Genomic DNA, 20,408 nt, shown 5'->3' with positions numbered 1-20,408 from the left:
CGTGGGGAGGGAAAGCCGGGTTCCGGGAGCCCCAGGGGCGGCCGAGTGGCCGGACGTCGGGTGGGCACGACTGTGGCTGCTTCAGGGCGGAGACCGAGACCCAGAGTGGGAAGGGGCCTGCGGCGGCTCTATGGCGAGTGGAGCCCGAAGCCCGTCAACCCACCGCCGGGGCAAGGCTGTCTCCTGGCGACCTGGGGCGTCTCGGCCTGGCTCCCTCGCTGCATCCTGTGATGGACTGCGGGCTGCGATGACGCGCGAGGCCGCCAGGGGGCGGTGTCGGCTCGCGCGGGGCCGTGAGGGTCCGTTGGGGCGGGACTCCACCGCCTCCCTGCTTCCTGAGCGGATGGGGAAACCGAGGCTGGCCCACAGTGGCTTTGGCCAGTGCCTCGTCCCCTCTTCGCTGGGGCCACACGGCGAGATCCAATAAGGAGGCCTTCCTCCCCAAGTCCGGGACCCAAGGCGTCCCATAAACCTTGTCGTTCCCTTCCCCGCCAACACTCACATGCACCTGCTCCACCCCGATGCAGAGTCGCTCCGCCTCCCTGGACCTGAGTTTCCCCTCCTGTGACCTGAGAGAAAGTGATGGTGAGGACGCGGGGACCCCCGACGGCTCGGGGGTCTTGGGAAGAAGGAGTTTCCTGCCTGCCGCTGTCAGGCAGGGGCCTCTGTTACCATTAGGCCTCATCTAAGATGTGTGAGCAGGGCTAGGCCTTAGTTTCCCTCTGACCTGCAAACCGCAGCTATTTGCCCAAGGGGACCGTGGACAATAAAGCTGGAGGTGCAGACAAAGTGGGGGGCTGCCCTGGGCTGGCCCACCTGGGCTCTGCTCCTTCTGGTCCTGGGTGCTGCCACTCCCCAGGGCAGCTGACTCCTGGGCACTAGAGGTGACCTAGCCAGAGCCCCGCGGGGTGTTTACCAGGCCTGAGAGGGCAGAGATGTGCTCAAGGGCACACAGTCAGGCAGGGATCCAGCCCCTATGTGCTGGAGGGTCGGGGACAGGGCAAGGGCCCCTTCAAGCTCCTGCAGAGCAGGAGGGGCCAGGTCTGAGGGCTCCTGCACTGCCCGGGAGGGGACCTGGGCTGTGCCCTGGCTCAGTCCCCTTGTGCTCAGGAGTCCCTGGTGTCACAGACATGAGTAAGGAACTTCCTGCTCCCGCCCTCCGGGTCGCAGCAGGTGTCAGGTCTAGCTCACACTCCCCACAGGGTGACTGGCTGGCCAGGCTCCCACCCAGCCTGCTCTCCCACTTCCAGGCCTGCCTTGACTCCACCCACCCAGCCTCATCAACTCCTCCAGTTACTCATCAGCATTTATGGGGTACCTACTGTGCCCCACAGGAACAGGCAGGCCCCACCCTGAGGCCAGCAGAGGAGAAACCCCCAGGAGTGCAGGACACTGCAGTGGGGGACTAGAGAGGCTGAGGGAGCTCCTTAAGCCAGGTGACACCTGAAGTGAGTCCTTGGGGACTTCTGGGGACTGGCAGTCATCCAGGCAGAGGGGGGAACAGCATAAGCTAGGGCCCTGAGGCCCCGAGGTCTGCAGGCCTGAAGGCTGAGGTTCTCGGGGGAATGGAAGGGGTCTGGCCTTGGGGCAAAGCGGGGTTTTTCAACTCAGATGGGGGAGCATCTTTGATCAGGGGGGGCTCTGAGCAGAAGAGGGGCTGAGCTGACTTGGTTTCAACAAGATCGCCTCAGGCTGCAAGAGGCTGTGGCTGAAGCTGGAACCTAGAGAGTCCAGGGCAGCCTGGGTCTGGGAGGGGGGAGGGAGGAGGGGGGAGGGAGGGGCCAGGATGTTTGGACACAGAGCCCCCTGGGGCTTGCCTGTGGCGTGAAGGGTACAGGCGCTCTGCCTCCTCTCAGGGAGCCTCCTCCTCCAGGAAGCCTCTCCTGCCCACTCACCTCTCAGAACAGCTCGGGGGACTTGTTGGTTGAATTAATTAACACTGACCATCTGAGTCCCCTGGGGAGGGATGGGGGAGCCCCAGCCCAGCATCCCCACCTGCATCTGAGGCCCCCCTCATCTTGCGGGTGGGAGGGACTTCTGGCAGAGCTTTCATCAGCTGTCGCAGGGGCTTCTGACAGCCCAAAGGGGTTAGGAACTCGTGAAACCAAAGCCTTCCCTTCCTGGGATGGAATGAGCCTTACAGGTTCCGACCCTGTGGCCAAAGCCCTGGCCCTCTCTGGGCTCCAGTTCCCTGCCTAGAACTGAGCTGACAGCCTGGCCTATGTCAGCAGGCGAGTCCCTGAGATGGTGGCCGTGAGACAGCATTTCGCCCGGTTCACGTGCCTTTTTAAACAGTTACCTTGATGGGAATTCCCGTGGTGGCTCAGCGGAAACGAATCCTACTAGGAACCATGAGGTTGTGGGTTCGACCCCTGGCCTCGCTCGGTGGGTTAAGGATCCTGCATTGCTGTGGCTGTGGTGTAGGCCGGCATCTGTAGCTCCAATTTGACCCCTAGCCTGGGAACCTCCATGTGCTGTGGGTGCAGCCCTAAAAAGACAAAAAAAAAAAAAAATTCCCTTAATTATATGAATAATATCACATATGTGCCCCTTGTGAAAGACTCAAACCACATAGAAGGTACAGAGAGCAAAACTAAGAGCATCCCCCTCCCCCTCCCCTCTCCTCCCTGCCCGCTCCTCAGGGGACCCTGCAGTCCACAGACAAGTGTTTTTTAAACAGTATGTATGCTTTTCCTTTTAACATTTTTTTTTTATGGCCACACCTGTGGTATATGGAAAATTCCTGGGCCAGGGATTGAACCCAAGCCATTACTGTGACCTGAGCCGGATCCTTTAACCCAGTGTGCTGGGCCGGGCTTCGAACTCACTCCACAGTAGGCTCCTGAGCTGCTGCAATCGGCTTCTCAACCACTGTGCCACAGCGGGAACTCCCTTTCTTTTAACATTTTTAGGTGGCAATGCTGAAAATTAATCCCAGGAGCTGGATTCCTGGGGGCAGCTCTGTTGAGGACACAGCTGTGTCCCCCAAGAACTCAGTGACTTCTCAGCACAGCTCTTATCTCCACTTGACAAGCTCAGGCCATTTCGTGCCTGTGGCCGCGTGATACCAGGGACGCACGATGGTCTTGCGGCAGCTGTGGATTCACCTCCTAGACCAGGACCTGTGCGGGGTGAAGGGGACACTATTATAATGAGACTGGAGGACAGGGACTGTGCTGGGCAAATATTCTGAGTCAGGACCTTTTCAAGTGAGAAACCTCTGTCTCCAACTGGCCTAATCCAAAAACTGGATTATTTAATGAGAAACTGTATTATTTAATTTTTTTTTTTTTGGCTTTTCAGGGCCACAGGTATACGGCATATGGCGGGAACTCCCAACTATATTATTTAATTTTTGTTAAATAAATAAAAACCCGGGAGTTCCCGTCGTGGCTCAGTGGTTAGTGAACCCATCTAGCTTCCATGAGAACGTGGGTTTGATTCCCTGGCCGCAGTGGGTAAAGGATCCGGTGTTGCCATGAACCATGGTGAAGGTTACACTTGCGGCTCGGATCCCGCGTTGCTGTGGCTGTGGTGTAGGCCGTTGGCTACAGTTCCAGTCGACCCCTAGCCTGGGAACCTCCATATGCTGCAAGTGCAGCCCTAAAAGACCAAAAGACCAAAAAAATTAAAAAATTAAAAAAATAAAAATCCAGCTGGATCATTTAATGAGAAAGCTCAAGGCTTCAGGCACGGCTTTTTCCAAGGAACCTCTGTGGACCCAGAGATGCCATAGAGACTGTCTCACTGGAGTGTGTGTGTGTGTGTGTGTGTGTGTTTGTGTGAGAGAGAGAGAGACGGGATCCCTGGCTCCAGGTCTACATCGGGCCCTCGCCGGGAGGACAGGGCCAGCTGAGAAGGTGCATCAAGATTGCTTTCGCTGCTCCCCTCTGGGTGGTCGCCTTGGGTTCCTATTTTTCATGATTAAAAATGCAGCAGTGACCGTACTTCAGTAGTTGGCAGTTAACCTGTCTTCTCTTCAAAGGTTTAACTCTGAAATTGTTAGAAATGAAAGAAACGAGGATTACCTCCTTTTTAAAAAATTTAATTTGGAATTCCCATCGTGGCGCAGCAGAAATGAATCTGACTAGGAACCGTGAGGTGGCGGGTTCGATCCCTGGCCTCACTCAGTGGGTTAAGGATCCGGTGTTGCCCTGAGCTGTGGTGTAGGTCACAGACATGGCTCAGATCCCGCGCTGCTGTGGCTGTGGTGTAGGCCGGCAGCTGTAGCTCAGATTCCATCCCTCCTGGGAACCTCCCTATGCCACGGGTGTGGCCCTAAAAAGCCAAAAAAAAAAAAAAAAAAAAAAAAAACTTTAATTTTTTCTTGTTGTTTCTGGCTTCATGGAGGCCTATGAAAGTTCCTGGGCCCCAGGGTTTCAATTCAAGCTGCATCTGCATCCATCTGCATCCTGCGCTGGGCTGGGGATTGAACTGGCAACACCCCTGGAGACAAGCAGGATAAGTAGCCAACCTCGCCACAGCAGGAATGCCCCAGACCCCTTTTTATTGCACTTGGCGTCACAGATACTGTGTTTTTTTCTTCAAGTTGAAGGTTCATGGTGACCCTGCATCGAGCAAGCCTATTGGCACCATTTTTCCAACAGCATTTGCTCATTTCACCTCCCTGTGTCACATGCTGGTAATTCTACAATATTTTAGACCTTTTCATTGTTATTATATGTTATGGTGATCTGTGGCCAGCAATCTTTTCTTTTAAATTTTTATTGGAGTTCCCGTCGTGCGCAGTGGTTAACGAATCCGACTAGGAACCATGAGGTTGCGGGTTCGGTCCCTGCCCTTGCTCAGTGGGTTAAGGATCCGGCGTTGCCGTGAGCTGTGGTGTAGGTTGCAGACGCGGCTCGGATCCCGCGTTGCTGTGGCTCTGGCATAGGCCGGTGGCTACAGCTCCGATTGGACCCCTAGCCTGGGAACGTCCATATGCTGCAGGAGCGGCCCAAGAAATAGCAAAAAGACAAAAATAAATAAATAAATAAATTTTTTATTGGTTGATTGTCTTTTTGCCATTTCTAGGGCCGTTTCCCGCAACATATGGAGGTTCCCAGGCTAGGGGTCTAATCGGAGCTGTAGCCACTGGCCTACGCCACAGCCACAGCGATGCCAGATCCAAGCTGAGTCCGCAACCCACACCACAGCTCACGGCAGCACTGGATCCTTAACCCACTGAGCAAGACCAGGGATCGAACCTGTATCCTCATGGATACTAGTCGGTACTGTTGCCACTGAGCCACAATGGGAACTCCCTCCTGGGTTAATCTTTCTAACTGGCGGCAGGAGCTCCTTACACATTCTGAATGTCACTCCTTTGCTGGGTGCTGGACTCTGCTTCCCAGGGTGTCACTTGTCTTCACCTAGTTTTATCTTGACTTTGGTCTGAACCAGCATCTCCCGTTGAGCCTGGGAAGACTGGTTGGACAGGACAAGAGTTTGGTGGGAGAGCCTGAGCCCAAGTGCAGAGGTGGGGACCAGCCCAGCCGTGTGTGTTGGGGGGGATGGTGGAGGAGGGTGGTCCAGCCAGGTGCTGGAAGGGCGGGACCCAGGTGAGGTGGGGGTGGGTGAAGGACAGCCTCACCCTCTGACCTGGTCCTGGCCACTTTCCATACTGGCCTTGCCCAACCCTGCCCTGGAACAGCTTCCTTTTGTGATCTGAAAATTCTCCTGACTCATTTCCCAGATAAGAGACTGGAGCTCAGGAGTTCCCATCATGGCTCAGTGGTTAACAAACCCAACTAGTATCCATGAGGACATGGGGTCAGTCCCTGGCCTTGTTCAGTGGGTTAAGGATCCGGCATTGCCGTGTGTTGTGGTGTAGCCCGAATCCTGTGTTGCTGTGCCTGTGGTGTAGGCTCCGACTGGACCCCTAGCCTGGGAACCTCCATGTGCCGCGGGTGGGGTCCTAAAAAGACCAAAAAAAAAAAAGAGACTGGAGCTCAGACTGGTGGGGCTACTCAGCCTGAGTCCCCAGAGCTGGTGTGGAGTGACTAGAACCCAGCTTGCTTGCACCAGCCTCCCCCACCGCCGCCGCCCGCAGGAAGCCCCCCACCCTCCTTTCTACCTGCAGCACACGCCACGCTGAGCTCCCGGGGCACCTGCTCCGCTGGCCTTGCTGGGGGCCGCTGGGGCTCAGGTTGGGGAGGGCTCCCTGTGGTCAACGAGCCACTCTCCTCAAGCCCCGCCCTCTACCCCTCCTCACTCCTGGGAGATGACCTTGAAAACAGAAGCCATCAGAGTAGATGTCTCTCACTGCCACGCAGGGCCCACCCTCTGCCCCCCAAGAACTGACCCCTGTCCACAGCGGAAGGCTCCCCTCCGTGTGTGGGGGACCCATCCCTGCTGGCCTCAAGGTCATGGCTCCACAGGTCTTCCCTGCATCAGTGTTTTGCACACATGGCACTTGTCCCAGCTGGCCACTCCCTCCTCCTCGGGACACCTCCGCTTCTGGGAACATTGTGCCCTTTTGACCCCCGAGGGCCACCCCCCACCTCCTTGGCCCTCCTCCTGTCCCCACCCCCACATGCTAGATGTCCCAGGCTGCCACTCCTATCTCCCCGTGTCATGCTTTCAATGCCTTCTCTCTCCAATGACCCCCAGATGTTTATCACTAGCCAGGGCTTCCCCCTCAGCTTCCGGTTGCCATGGACACCCTGAAGTGGCTGACAGGCAGCATCACAGATGCCCTCACCCTGCTCCTCCCCAGGCTTCCAGGGGCTCAGCCCAACCTGGTCGGCATTCTAGACTGTTCTGGCGCTCTCATACTTGCCGAAGTTGGTCAGAATCCCAGTGACCTCCCTGCTGCCCCTCGGCCCGGCCGCCCCTCCCAGGCCAGTCGGCTACTGGTGGGCCCCCACCCACTCCCCCTGCGGAGGCAGAGAACCTGAGAGAGCCCAGTCCGCTCAGGTCCCTTCTCCGGAGCCCTCACGCAGGGGCTCCTTCTGTGTTGGCAGTGCCCCTCCGGCCCCCACCTCCATCTCTCTGGATTCATCAGCTACACTTCCCGACCTGGGCGCATACACATGCCTGCCAGGTGGGACGAGCGCCCCCAGGACAGAGGGGAGCATGTCTTGGGTTGGGTCCCAGCAGGAGCATGACAAGGTCAAGGGTCAAAGCCATTCTTAGAAGGCCAGGCTGGTGAGCATCCCCTGCCGGCATAGGTGTCAGGGCCTGAGCAGGGCAGTCCCCCCACCCCTAGACCCCCTTAGTCTCTCCAGGAATCGAGCCCCCCTCCCCCTCCCTGGCCTGCTCCCCGCCAAGTCCACCCTCCCTCTCGGCGCCCTGGCCACGCCTCTGAGGGCAGCAACCTGGCACCTGCTGTTGCGTCACTGGGGGGTGGCCCTTCCCCCATCATTGCCACCTGGACCAACCCCGCCACAGCCCGAGGAAGGCTGGCAGGGTGTTTGCAGCAGCACTGGGAGACCACACATGTGCTGAGACAGGGGACAGATTTCACCAGTGCAAGATTCCTCAGCAGAGGTGAACTGAGACCCAGAGTGGCGTGAAGCCTGGGGGGTGGGTCTAAAAGTGCCAGTGGGGGAAGGCAGGCTGCCCAGAGTGGCGCTGAGGGAGCCAGGGTGCAGAGCGTTGCAATGTAAGGCGCCTCGGTGGGAAAGCACTGGGCGGGGGCTGGGCCTCAGGACAGACACGCAGGCCTTCAGATTTCTCCAGCATTTTTTTTTCTTTCTTTTTTTTTTTTTGCTTTTTAGGGCTGCACCCGCAGCATATGGAGGTTCCCAGGCTAGGGGTCGAATCAGAGCTCTACCTGCCGGCCTACACCACAGCCACAGCAACGCCAGATCTGAGCCGGGTCTGTGACCTACACCACAGCTCAGGCAACACTGGATCCTTAACCCACTGAGCAAGGCCAGTGATTGAACCCGCAACCTCATGATTCCTAGTCGGATTCATTAACCACTGCACCACGACGGGACCTCCTCTCCAGTATTTTCTTAAACTGGATCATGGGCTCCCAGGCTTTTTTTTGTTTTTTGTCTTTTTTTGGCCTTACCTGAGGCATGTGAACATTCCTGGAGCAGGGATTGAAACTGCGCACAGCAGCGACCTCAGTCACAGCTGCGACAATGCCAAATCCTTAACCTGCTAGGCTACCAGGGAACTCCCCAAGCATTTAAAATTTATATTATTATTATTTTGTATGCCTGAGATAACTTTTTTTTCCTTTAGGGCCATATCTGCAGCATATGGAACTTCCCAGGTTAGGGGTCAAATTGGAGCTGCAGCTGCTGGCCTACACCACAGCCACAGCAACTCCAGATCCAAGCCACATCTGCAACTTACCCTCAGCTCACAGCAATGCCAGATCCTTAACCTGGGGCCAGGGATTGAACCCGAATCCTCATTGGTACTAGTCAGGTTCTTAACTTGCTGAGCCACAACCAGAACTCCGTGTATGCCTGAAACAATTTACTCACTTCCAACCCCCCTCTACCTCTTCCTCCAGGTTCTCAGGACAAACCCAAGCTCCTTGTCCTGGCATTTGAGGCACTGTGCTTCCTGGCTCCGCCCACCTGACCTCTGTAGCCTCCCTCTGTAACTTCCAGACCTTTGCTCCAGCTGTGTCCGGACCAGGAATGCCTTTCCTCCGCCCCACCTGGTCTATCCCGCTAAGTCCATTTCCATGGGAAGCTTCTAAGTAGTGGAGAAACAGGGTCAGACTTGATTTTAAGGGAGGCCTTCGGGAAACCCAGCGAGGAGTGCAGAGGACAAGGTGAAGGGGAGGCAAGAAGGGCTGGAGGGCTGGAGAGGGACGTGCCCCAAGGCCAGCTGCGCACCAGTCACCTGCAGCCCGTGCCCTTTCACCCTCATTCCACTGGGAGCCTTGGAGCCGGTGGGAGGTCTCAGCTTCAGCCCTTGAAGAGCAGAATGGGGACATGGGCACAGGGTGGCTGGTGTCGTGAGCCACAGGTAGTTTACCTGGGACGCCACCTCCCTTGGTTGTCTTCCAGGGTCCGGGGGCTCCCAAAGGTCAAATGTCAACTCCAGGGTTCCATTCACTTAGCCCCTAACACATTCAGAGACTTCCAGAACGGGAAAGCAGGCACAAACCATGGGGAGACTGGAGCCTAGAGCAGAGGGAGGCAGAGGTGGAGTCCGGATCCCCACCCAGTGCTCCCTGTAGCCCTGCCCCTGGCCGATGACCCAGCTCTGCAAACTTGGTGGTAGCCAGGGATCCCTAAGAGGTGTGGTAGCGGGCTTGCAAGGCCACAGTGCACTGAGGTGGGCAGCATTTTGACTGTGGGTATCTGGTGGGGTCTCAGCTCCCTTGTGGGTAGGCTGGGGCCCCATCCACCACAAATGTCTGAAGGGAAGGCGCCCAGCTGCCCTCAGTGGCTCCTTCCTTGGAGGTCACCTCCCTGTGAGCCCGGATTCCCACCCAGTGAATCAGGGGTCATAATTTTCATCACTACCACTACTGGTTGTGCAAATGAAGTGAAATCAAGTACGTCTAACACAGAGATTGGCACACAGTAGGTGCTCATAAATGGCTGGCTGCATCCATTCATTCCCTGGGAAAGTCAGCTTGGAGAAGGCCCTCTAGGGGCCGGCACCCTCCCAGGCAGAAGGGGAGGGGTCACAGCTCCCACTTCTTGACCCCTTCTCGTAGTCCGGGAGAACAATCCCGGAGGAGATCTACCCCAAGGTCACGGAGGATCAGTGCAAAGGGGACCTGGAATATGACACGTGGGGCGACAAGGAAAGTCACGCCCGGCGAAGCCGGACGGGCGGAGGCGGGGAAGCGCTAGGCGCGCGCCCAGACTTTCGCTGAGTCGGGACACAGCAGGCAGGGCCCCCGGCCTGTTTCAGGGCTCGTCGCCCGCCACCCGCTGCCCACTGCAGGGAGCCTGTCCTCGCAGGGACTAAGGCTTCCGGGAGCCCCGGCCCCGCCCCCCGCGCGCCCTTAAGTTTCTCCCAACTTTTCCGCGGGTCCCTCTCGGCGCCCCGCCCGCCGGCCGATGACGTAACAATGGTGCAGCGCCGCGGCCAATGGGCGGCGGCGGGACCGGCAGCGCGGACCAATGGGGCGGCGGGCAGCCCCGCGGTCCTGCCCGCCCGGGCCGCACTGCGCCGCCCGCCGCCCGCCCGCCCGCTTGCCGCCAGCGCCGGCACCGCCGCCCAGCAATCGAGCCGCGGCGGCTCAGAGCGCGGCTGCGGCGGGCGCGGGCGGCGGCGGTACCCCCCTGCCTGTCGGTCCTGGGAGCTTCGCCTGCGCGCCTGACCGCGGGGGGACAGCGCGCGCTCCCGCCCGCAGCGGGGGCGGGGACACGGCACCGCCAACCCCCAAGGTGAGTCCCGTTCCTTGGCCGGCTCGGCTCGCAGCCCCCGCCCCGGCCGCTGCCCCCTGGCCGCCGCCCCCCTCAGCCCCGCTGATACGCGCGCATGCAGGTGCAGCTCTCGCTGCGTGGGCCACTGGCCTGCAGACACCCTGGCCTCGCCTCTGCGACCCGAGGCTGCCAGAGATCCGGCCGCGTCGCCGGGAGGGTACTGGGAAGAGCGGGCCGGCGGCCCTGGGCGCGCAGCCCTGCCCTCGGCGGCCCAACCCCCCATTCAGTGTGCCGCGACCGTGACTCGCTGCCCAGTGACGCGGGGCGGCCCAACTTTACGTAACCCGCCCCGCGCCGGTGTCCACAGAGGGTACACCCAGGGCGCGGAGGCCCAGGCGTGGAGTCGCTCCAGTCATGGTGCCCCCCAAAGGGCGCTGTGGCTGTAGTCCACCCCCACTGGGCCCGGCTCTGTAACTTAGTTACCCACCGCGTGTGGACGCAGCCTGTCCTCTGACCCAGCCCCTTGCGACCAAGGGCTTACCCTTGAGAAAATACAGAGGGGAGCTTGGGCCAGGGCCAGCGCAGGACCAGGGCTTGGAGGCCACGGTTCGGGTTGGTGCAGGGGGCTCAGAGGCAAAGTTAGGACCCAAGTTTGGTTTCCCGTGGGTTGGGGTTCCCTCCACTTCTGGAATGAGCCTGAAACGGGAGGTAGGAGATCCGGGTTCTAGGCCTGGCTCTATCATGACGTGTTGACTGACCTTGGACAAGTTTGTCCCTTGCTGGAAAATGGGAGGACAGTACCTGCTTCTTGTAGGAGTTGGGAAGACCAGGAAGGCGAGCGGACCTGGAGGGGATTGCAGACTGTGAAGTGTGTGCACAGCAGTCTCTGGGTTGATTTCATCCTCTTCCCTCCTCCCGGGAGCTAGGGGTGGGCACGCCCCATTAACATCATGTTTGGGTGGAAGGCTAGAGGCCCCCACTCCTGATGTGGCTCCCAGCCTGCATTCCCTGTTTCTTACAGATGAAGAAGCTGAAACGCAGAGAAGGAAAGTGATACACCCAAAGACAGAACTAGTCATCGCAGTGCACTAACCAGGTAGGTCTGAGTCTAGAGCTCTGCCCCTGCCTGGCCCTGGGGTAGGGACCCCCACCTGCAGTTGGGGGTCAGACATGGTCAAGGTTAGATGGATCTGGGGACTTGGAGCTTGGGCTACAGAAAGGCTCTGGCTGCAGCTTCCCTAGCCCCGTGCCTGGCCTTCTCCCTGATTGAGGTTGGGTGCACCTCCCCACAGGTGGGAGCAGAAACTTCCAGTGGGTCCCTGGGCTGCAGGGGGTGTGGGGTTTCAATGTGGCCTTAATGGTAGGTAGGGCTGCGAGGGCAGGGACAGAGAAAGGCATCTCTAGTAGAAGAGCCAGAAAACAAGACAGGGAGGGAGATCAGGCGGAGCTAGATCAAGGCTTTGGGCGGTTGTTCAGGGCCTAGGAAAGAAGGGAGCTGTGAGGAGGGACTGGAAGTGACTGGTCCAAGGCTGGAGGCAGGTACGAGAGAGGCCCAGACAGGTGGGCTGTGGGAGGGCTGGACGGGAGTCCCCCACCGGACCCTCACTACCATCCCCTCTGCCCGCAGGTGGCCTGCCTCAGGCCTCTGCCCTGAGGCTGGGAGGCGCCAGCCACCAGCATGCCTTGGGACGCGCAGCGGCCAGGGGGCGGCGCAGACGGCGGGGCTGAGGGCGCAGGCGCGGCGCGCTCGCGGGCGCAGAAGCAGTGCCGCAAGTCGTCGTTCGCCTTCTACCAGGCTGTGCGGGACCTGCTGCCCGTGTGGCTGCTCGAGGACATGCGCGCCAGCGAGGCCTTCCACTGGGACGAGCGCGGACGCGCCGCCGCCTACTCGCCGTCCGAGGCGCTGCTCTACGCGCTCGTGCACGACCACCAGGCGTACGCGCACTACCTGCTGGCCACGTTCCCGCGGCGCGCGCTCGCGCCGCCCAGCGCGGGCTTCCGCTGCTGCGCGGCGCCCGGGCCGCACGTGGCGCTGGCGGTGCGCTACAACCGCGTGGGCATCCTGCGCCGCATCCTGCGCACCGTGCGCGACTTTCCGGCGGAGGAGCGCGCGCGCCTGCTCGACCGACGGGCTGCAGCCGCGTGGAGGGTGGCGGCACGTCGCTGCACGTGGCCTGCGAGCTGGCGCGCCCCGAGTGCCTCTTCCTGCTGCTCGGCCACGGTGCCTCGCCTGGCCTGCGCGACGGCGGCGGCCTCACGCCGCTGGAACTGCTCCTGCGCCAGCTGGGCCGCGACGCCGGGGCCACGGTCACTGCCGCCGCCAACGCCGCCACCGGGCCGCCTGCACCCGGGGAGCCGCGCCAGCGCCGCCTGCTGCTGCTCGACCTGCTGGCGCTGTACACGCCCGCAGACGCCGCTGGCCCGGCCCGCCGCGAGCTGCTGGGCGACCGGCCGCGCTGGCAGCGGCTGCTGGGGGAGGACAAGTTCCAGTGGCTGGCGGCCTGGCGCCACCCTCGCTCTTCGCGCGTGCCATGCAGGTGCTGGTCACCGCCATCTCGCCCGGCCGCTTCCCCGAGGCCCTGGACGAGCTGCCGCTGCCACCCTTCCTGCAGCCGCTGGACCTCACTGGCAAGGGCTAGACCGCGGGGGCATCCTGGCGCTGGCTTTTTGGAGAATACTATTTTTCAGAGCGTTGTACCCGGCACTTTACATACATTGTCTCTGTACGCGGAATCACAGCTTCGTCTGTCGCGTGCTTTAGGGCGGGGCCGGGCCGGGCAGGCGGGCCCCAAGCGGCAGGTTTTCTGTATCTCAGCTGGGCTCAGCTCCCTGGCTCGCTCCCTGGAGCGAGGTTGCGGGGTCAGGCGACTCCTGAGAGCCAGGCCCTGCCTTCAACTCACTTCCCAGGCTGACGGTGGGGAGCACCCACCTCCCACCTTGATTTAGAGGCTCTGGGAAGGTGTCCCAGACGGAGTGACAGCTGAGCTGAGCTGGAGTTGGGCAGGTGCAGGGGCGCGACGGACTCGTCCAAGTAGGGCAGGCATATGCAGAGGGGTGGAGGCCGGGTGAGGCGCCGCAGGGCTGCGGGGCCTGGGTCCTCTGCACAGTCAGCGTGTCGGGCCTCGGGCTCCGGCTCAGATCCTGAGAGCTGTGGAGGGCAGGAAGGCCTGCGCTGCCCTGGGAGAGGAAGGCCCCAGGCGGTGCCTCCTTTCTCCCATCCTTCCTGGCCATCTGCCCCTCCTTGGGTACCACTGGGACTCCCCCACCCAAACAAGCCCAGGCCTGGCCTTGTCCTTGTCACCCTGCTGCTTTCTGACGATTAGCCGCTCCCTAGTCCTGGGCTCCTGCTTCTCACACCTCTGTTGTGGCTGTGCTGCCTCAGGGCCCCGGCCCCCAGTGGGCGCCCCCCCCCCCAAGCAGGGTTAGAAGTGCCTTCCCCTGGGCCTGTGCTCTGGCCAGCTCTGGGCTGGGCTCCCGTGGCCCCAACCCAGTGGCTGTTAGGTGGGGCCCCTGGGTGATGGGGTGGCTGCGGGCCACCCCTTTTGCCTCAGCCAACAGAACTGGTTTCTGCAGAAAGGTTTTGAGGATGGAGGCTTGTTGCCGGATGTACCACGACTCTTCGGGACATCATAGGGACCCTGGCTAAAAAGTTGGGGCCGTGCCCTGGGAAGCCTTGGGATCAGGAAGGGTGGCCAGGCTGTCCTGCCCGGGAATTCTGCTGGGCCGTGAAATTTAAGCCGCACCAGCACGGGCTGGAGGGCCACGATGTTCTGCCAGGAGCAGAGGGCTAAAGATCTGCTTGATGAATAGTGACCGCCCAGCTGGGGCCACCCACTGCCCACCCTGTCCCCAGTGTCCCCAGGCTGAGGGGGCTTTGGGTGGTGGGCCATCGGAAGGAGGAGGGTGCGGAAGGGGCTTGGGCAGCAGGAAGTTGTTGCCTGGTGCAGGGGCCTGGTTTAGGTTTGCACCTGCCACCACTCTTAGTGTCCCCAGCTGTTTTCCAAGTGGTTTGGGGCATCTGCAAGCTCCCCACCTGCCCTGAAGTGTGGGTGGGTGCGTGCCAGCCCTGTGGGGAGGAGGGGAGTGTGGAGGCCTGCACAGCCCAGCGGCTGATCCTGGGTCCTGGGTGAGGGCTCCTCTCCTCCTGCTGTGTGTCCCGGGCCAGTTAAATAGCCTCTGTGAACCTTGACCCTTGGAGTCAGTGGCTAGTCACATCTCTTCTAACTTGAGACTTGGGGCAGCAGGAGCCCCAGGTCCTCACAGCAGATCCGCAGTGGCATCTGAGATTGGGCCCCTGGAGGTGCTGGGAACTCCGCTGCCCTCACGGCCCGGCAGCTTCTGCCTGGAAAGAGCCCTGGGACCTGACGGGCCCCTGGGTGTGTGGATCCCGCCTGGTGACTGCTCAGTCCCTCCTGGCCCAGTCCCCCACTTTGCTCGTCTCTAGACCTACAGCTGCCCCTTTGGTGACAAGCTCGTTCGAGCCCCCTGGGCTGGGGCCGGGGTGATGCAGGGCTGGCGGGGATCCCCCAGGCCCTGCCGTCAGGCAGGAAGGAGGCAGCCAGCTGCTGGGCTGGTCCTGGAGTGGAGGGCAGGGTGCGGGCAGCCGGGCCACTGGGCATCGGCCCCTGATGTCCTCGCTGGGGCTGGGGCTGCGCAGGGAAGGCTGAGGTGCCACAAAGCCTCGAGGCGGCAGCAGAGCGGGTCCTGATTCCTGGCTCAGCTCCTGCTAAGTCTCACTGGGGATGCTCAGGGCACTCCCGGGGGCGGGGGGGGCAGTGAGCTGAGAACCCAGAGCAGCAGTGCAGGGCGGAGAGGCCTTGGGGTTGTCTGGTGGCAGCTGCTGGCGCCCCCCGCCCCTTCACCACTGTCACCCTGGCGCTGAGCGTGGAGGGCTGGAGTCAGCCGGGGGACTCAGCTCTTGGCCACTAGCGGGTAGTCTCGATGGCTTCTCAGAGGCAAAACGCTGTGCCTGAACAAGGTTCTTCATCCCCTGACTGTGGCCAGTCCTGCCCACCCGGGGGCCCAGTGACCCCTGCTCGGGAGAGCTCAGGGGCCTGTTGGAGGACACAGCTGCTCTCCCCACCCCACGTGACCTGATGCCTGAAGCCTGAAGACACCCAGGCCTGTGCTGTTGGGGTGGCCTAGGGAGGTGTCAAGAGGGCAGGGAGGCAAGGCCCTCACTACCCCCCCCCCCCCAGTCATGGTGACAAGGGCCCTGTGCCGGAGCTGTGGCACCACTGCTGTGTGCCAGTTCATCCCATCAACACCTCACTTTCCTGCTGATCTCCTTCCTTCCTGATGTCTTCAACTTTAAAATACGGTATCGAGGAGCTCCCTGGTGGCGGGCTAAGGATCCAGCATTGTCACTGCTGTGGCTGGGGTTCCATCCTTGGCCTGGGAACTTCTGCATGCCATGGACAGGGCCGAAAAAAAAAAAAATTAAAAAAATAAATAAAATACTGCATCGAGAGCAGTTTCCTAAGTGACCCCAAATCCTATTCAGAACAAGAATGCTTCCTGGAAGTCAGGAAGGAGGGGCCGGGCGTGACTGGGGAAGGCCTTGCAGGGCCGAGCTGGTTCCAGGAGTGGCTGTGACGAGCCCTGGTCCGCAGGGGGAACCGAGGCATAACTGACATGGGGTAAGTGCAGAGGCTGAGTGCGGAGTCACGACCAATGTCATCACACGTGCAAGCGCCACCCCAGTGGAGCCCTAGAGGTACAGAGGTGAAGGGCGCTCGCTCGCTCTCCTCTGTGATTTTAAAGACTAACTGCCTAGAGAAGTGCTGGAGGTAGCACACTCGACTGCACAGATCCAGGGCAGGACGTGGCGGGGCCCCGAGGGGGAGGCACCGGCTGTCCTGGCTGTCCTGGTCCCCACCCTGCGGCTCCCCGCGGGCCCCCCCACCTGCCCGCACCCCACCACCCATACAACCACTGCTGGTGTTTTGGTGTGTTTTCTTCCAGTTTTTTTCTATGCACATATATACACATGTTAAATTTTTTCTATGCATATTTTTTACATACATGACATCAAATTATTTAAAAACGTACTGTAGGCTAAGCATTTCCATATATTGTAGACTCCTTTGTAAATATGACTTTTAAGAAGCCTTTGGTGTCTATTTTGTGGTAACTTGATTCAGCTGGTGTTGATACGATAAAGAATGTTAGGACTGAGTCTTTAAAATGTAAATTTTATTTATTTTTGGAATAAATAATACATTTACATGGCTCAAATTCAGAAGATACAAAAAGGTATCCACTACAGGCAACCACTGTGACCAGGTGCTTGGGTAGTGTCTTCTGGCCCTCTTGTGCCCCCTGAATTAGGAAGAATTTCAAACCCACCAAAGTTGGAACAGGGCGTACATGTGCCCTCGCCCTCCCCTCCTCCCGTGCTCTCCTACAAAACCACTTTATCACCACCCCACCGGGAGACTGAACGCGGAGACCACGCCCCGTAGCAGGCAGCCCAAGACACGTTTCCTCGAGGGCACACGTGCTCTTGAACAGCTACGTCCTGTTTCCTTGGAGGTACGCTCGCCAACGTCAGCTGCTGTGAGTGTTTCATGATTATAAACGAGGCTCTGCTGGGTCTTTTCCCTTGGAGGACGGGTTTCCAGAGGCGGGAGTTCAAGGGTTTGATGGTTTTGAGGCTGCTGATGGGCTGTGCCCACAGAGGCTCCCCCGCGTGCTCCACCCCCGCCCTGCCCGGGGCGCGTGTTCCCGAGGCACCTGCTTCACACGTGGTCCTCGATGTTCCTCCTACTTGTTGCAATTGTATGTGGGTTTTAAATCTACAGCAACTTCATACTTTGAAGAACTCGACTCTACCTACTTTCCTCTAAATTTCCCATCACTTTTGAGTTTACGGAGCGCTTGCCATGCAGAAATAAGATCCTCTTTTTTGCCCCCTAGTTTTAAGATTCTTTAATCTATTTCACATTTACTTTGTCCAGATGACCGAGTCACGGTCCACACCAACTGTGAAGCTGCCCCCCGACCCCGCATACCGCCTCCACCTCGCCGACCCCGGCCCTCGCCGGGCTGCCTGACGCCCCTGGCCCTTCCATCCACACCACACTTCATTCTCCTGTACTCACGCCTGGCAGCTCTCTCCTGTTTCTTTTTCCCGAGACAGGGAGGTGGCATTACATGGCACAGGGCGGGAGTTCTCCAGGGCTGGGTTCCGGCCCCGGCGCTCCCTGTGTTGTCTTGAGCCGGTTACTTCACCTCTCAGAGTCCACACCGCTGGCTGCCGGTGAAGAAGGGGAGCTGCCCGTGTGAGACCCTCCAGCTCAGCTGGCACAGGTGGTGGGCGTGAACATTATGTGAGGGACTCTCGCTGCCCCCCTCCAACCAAAGGCCCCCAGTGGGGGTCTCGACGAACAGAGTGACCCGAGGAAGGCCTTGGGAGAGGGCGGATCTCCGCGCTGCGGGGGGTCTCCCGCCAGGGACGCGACCGTGCCTTCCTGATTCGGGCTTTCTTGTAAATCTTCCGTCAGGCGTGGCCACCTCCCGACAGCCTGACACTCCTGCTCAGGCCGTTTCCGGACACGCTCTGTGTCCACCTGCTTCAGGAATGTCACCTTTTCCCATGCGCCGATTTCCGCTTCCAGCCTCTGGTCCTGGGTCCTGGCCTCTGCCAGAGATGCCCCTGCCCCTGCCTCCTGTTGGGAGTACTCCCCAGGGCGACCTCGGGGTGACACTCCCCCAGGAGGGTGCCTGGGGCGAGCCGGTCATGCGATGGTGCCCACTCAGGCTCCCGGCGGCGGGGCCAGGCGGGGGCACCGGCGGGACAGTGGCCTTCGCGAGCGTCCGCGCGCCCAGCAGACTCCTCTGGGCTTGGCCACGCCTGGCTCATCGCACTGTCTCAAAGCACAACCGAAAATCGGCACCGGCAAGAAAACCATACAAAGCACTGAAGATGCAGGCGGGGCAGAAGAATCCAACCAGACTTGGCTTTAACTGCACTCAAGTCCCAGGCGTGTAGATGCGCTCTGCCACCGAGAGGAGCCGGGCAAGGCACGACGTACGCGGAAGAGGAGCCACAGCCGGCCTGGGGCGGCCTCTGCTGTCACCAAACCGAAAAGGATTCTGCAAGAGTCAGGCGTGAAGCAAGCTGTGGGATTTGAGCATCTTGTCCTCAGTGGGACCTGGGGAAGCGCCCTCCTCTCGGCCGCCGGCCCGTCAGACCACAGGCCCATCTTCTCCTGCGGCCCGGGGCCCGGCCACACTCGCTTCGAAAACCGGCAGCGAGGCCCCGGGCCAGGGCCAGGCCACAAAAAGCAGCGAGGCCAGAGTCCTCCGGGGGGCTGCCTCCAGGAGGGGGGACGGGGGGCTCGGGGCGGGACGGGGCCCGGTGCCCAGTGGCCAGCGAGACGAGGTCGAGCCCCAGGGCTGACGGGACCGTGGTGGGCATCCCTTTCCAGCCCGGGAGGCTGTCGACCCACATGCCCGCTGAGGTGCCTGGCTGCCACGCGGAGCCAGCAGGCAGCGCCTGTGACCGCCCCGCAGGTCCAGCACCCGCGGGGCGGCGCCCCCTCTTGGAGGCCACAGCCCAGAGCCCTGCAGGCTCAGCACAGACCATGCAAAGGAACGAAAGGCCTTCCGCTGGTTTCAAAAATACATTTCTCTTCTAAATTTGTAAGATTTGATTTCAAATGAGGTATCTCGTGGAGGTTTGTAATACAACAGACAAAAAAGGCAAGAATGAATGGATTCATCCTCTGAGGATGTGTCTGGTTTTCTTTCCTTTCTTTTTCTTAAATGGTCACACCCTCGGCACATGGAAGTTCCCAGGCCAGAGACTGAAGCCAGGCCGCGGCTGCCACCTAAGCTGTAGCTGCGGCTACACTGGCTCTTTAACCCCCTGCGCCAGGCCAGGGATCTAACCCGCACCTCCAGAGTGACCCGAGCCCCTGCAGTTGGAGTCTGAGCCCCCTGCACCATGGCGGGAACTCCCTCTGGTTTTTATGACGTCCACCAGCAGCGTGAGCTGAGTGTCCCTTAGCTCTAAGGACCTCCCTAAGCTACCCACGTGACCAAGGTCCCCAGGTCCAACCCCAGCTCCCTGCGCCGTCCCGGCCTCGGACACACGCGCACACGTCCGTGTTCTGGTTCATCCACTGGCCTTTATTGTTTCGGCGGAGCTGTGTTCTCCAGGACCGGGCACGGCCCACCCTGGGAGCGGGCAGGGAGGGTGTGTGCAGCGTGCGTGCGTCACGTGTGTCCCGGTGCCCCACCTCGACACAGCCATGGTTCCCCATCGACAGGTCCAGTGCAAACATGTGCTGGGACCTGCACCCCAGAGAGGGGGTGGCGGGACCCTGCGATGGAGACGAGCCATCACGGCACTCGTCCGGTGGGTGGCAGCGCTGACCTTCAGCTCCGTGGCTACTAACGTGGTTCCTGGGGGCAGCCCCAACCTGGCTCTGCTGTGAGCTGCCCATGGGAGGCGCCTTGTGGGGTCCCCTCGGTGGGACCTGGAGCGGTGAGTGAGGAGAAGGTGACTGCAGCCCCCGGTGGCAGCCGTAGTGCATGCAACTGGCAGCAGCCACCGCCCCTTGGGCGCGGCCCCGCGGGGGTCAGAGGCCCTGCTCTACAGCCTGGCTGAGGCTCTGGAACGAGACGGAGGCAAACGCGGAGGAAAGCAAGTGTGGGGCGGCCGACCTGGCTGGACGTGTCCGGACAGGAGCTGGCGAGGCGAGTCCGAGGGGGAGAGAGTCAGAGACCGACTGTGTCCGCCACACGCGCCCGGCCTCCTCCGTCCCAGCAGCGCCTTCAGATGACCTCCCACTCGTCCTCCAGGTCCTCGGGGTGCGGGCCGGCGGCATGGCTGCTCTGGGCACTGTGGGAAGGGCTGAAAGTCCTTGTCAGCCGCTGGAGGAGGTAGCCGGGGGGGCCCACTGCCCACAGCTCATCCGACGAGGTCACTGCAGGGAAAGAGTGGCCACGTGCTCCTTAGTCACCCAGCCGTGGGGGCGCGTCCCGCAGCCTGGGAGGGGTGTCTGGACCCCGCGCTTTCCAGCCGTGGCGCCCAGACACGCCACCCCCAAGCTGGGCCTCGGTTTCCTCAGCTTTAAAGTGGGCGGCCCTGGGAGACCCTGG

General features: G+C 60.6%; 2 protein-coding genes across 2 annotated transcripts in view; one reads left to right on the top strand and one right to left on the bottom strand.

Annotated features, from left to right (window-relative positions):
* Positions 1–10,084: 10,084 nt before the first annotated feature.
* Positions 10,085–16,485, top strand: ANKRD9 (ankyrin repeat domain 9). Its single transcript, XM_003482319.4, is given in 5 exon segments — positions 10,085–10,319; positions 11,320–11,394; positions 11,926–12,424; positions 12,427–12,792; positions 12,795–16,485. Coding segments are annotated over 3 exon segments (957 nt in total). The 5' UTR covers positions 10,085–10,319; positions 11,320–11,394; positions 11,926–11,976; the 3' UTR covers positions 12,938–16,485.
* The window catches only part of TECPR2 (tectonin beta-propeller repeat containing 2), a 104,555-nt gene continuing 100,625 nt past the window's right edge, over positions 16,479–20,408 (bottom strand). Inside the window, 1 exon segment of the mRNA XM_021081652.1 lies at positions 16,479–20,233. Coding sequence (XP_020937311.1) covers positions 20,082–20,233 — 152 coding nt within the window. The 3' untranslated portion in view covers positions 16,479–20,081.

This window comes from Sus scrofa, unplaced genomic scaffold (genome assembly GCF_000003025.6).
Source record: "Sus scrofa isolate TJ Tabasco breed Duroc unplaced genomic scaffold, Sscrofa11.1 Contig1914, whole genome shotgun sequence".
In the NCBI taxonomy this organism is placed as follows: Eukaryota; Metazoa; Chordata; class Mammalia; order Artiodactyla; family Suidae; genus Sus; species Sus scrofa.
The sequence above is the reverse complement of the archived record's forward strand: the minus strand, read 5'-3'. Positions and strand labels throughout refer to the sequence as shown.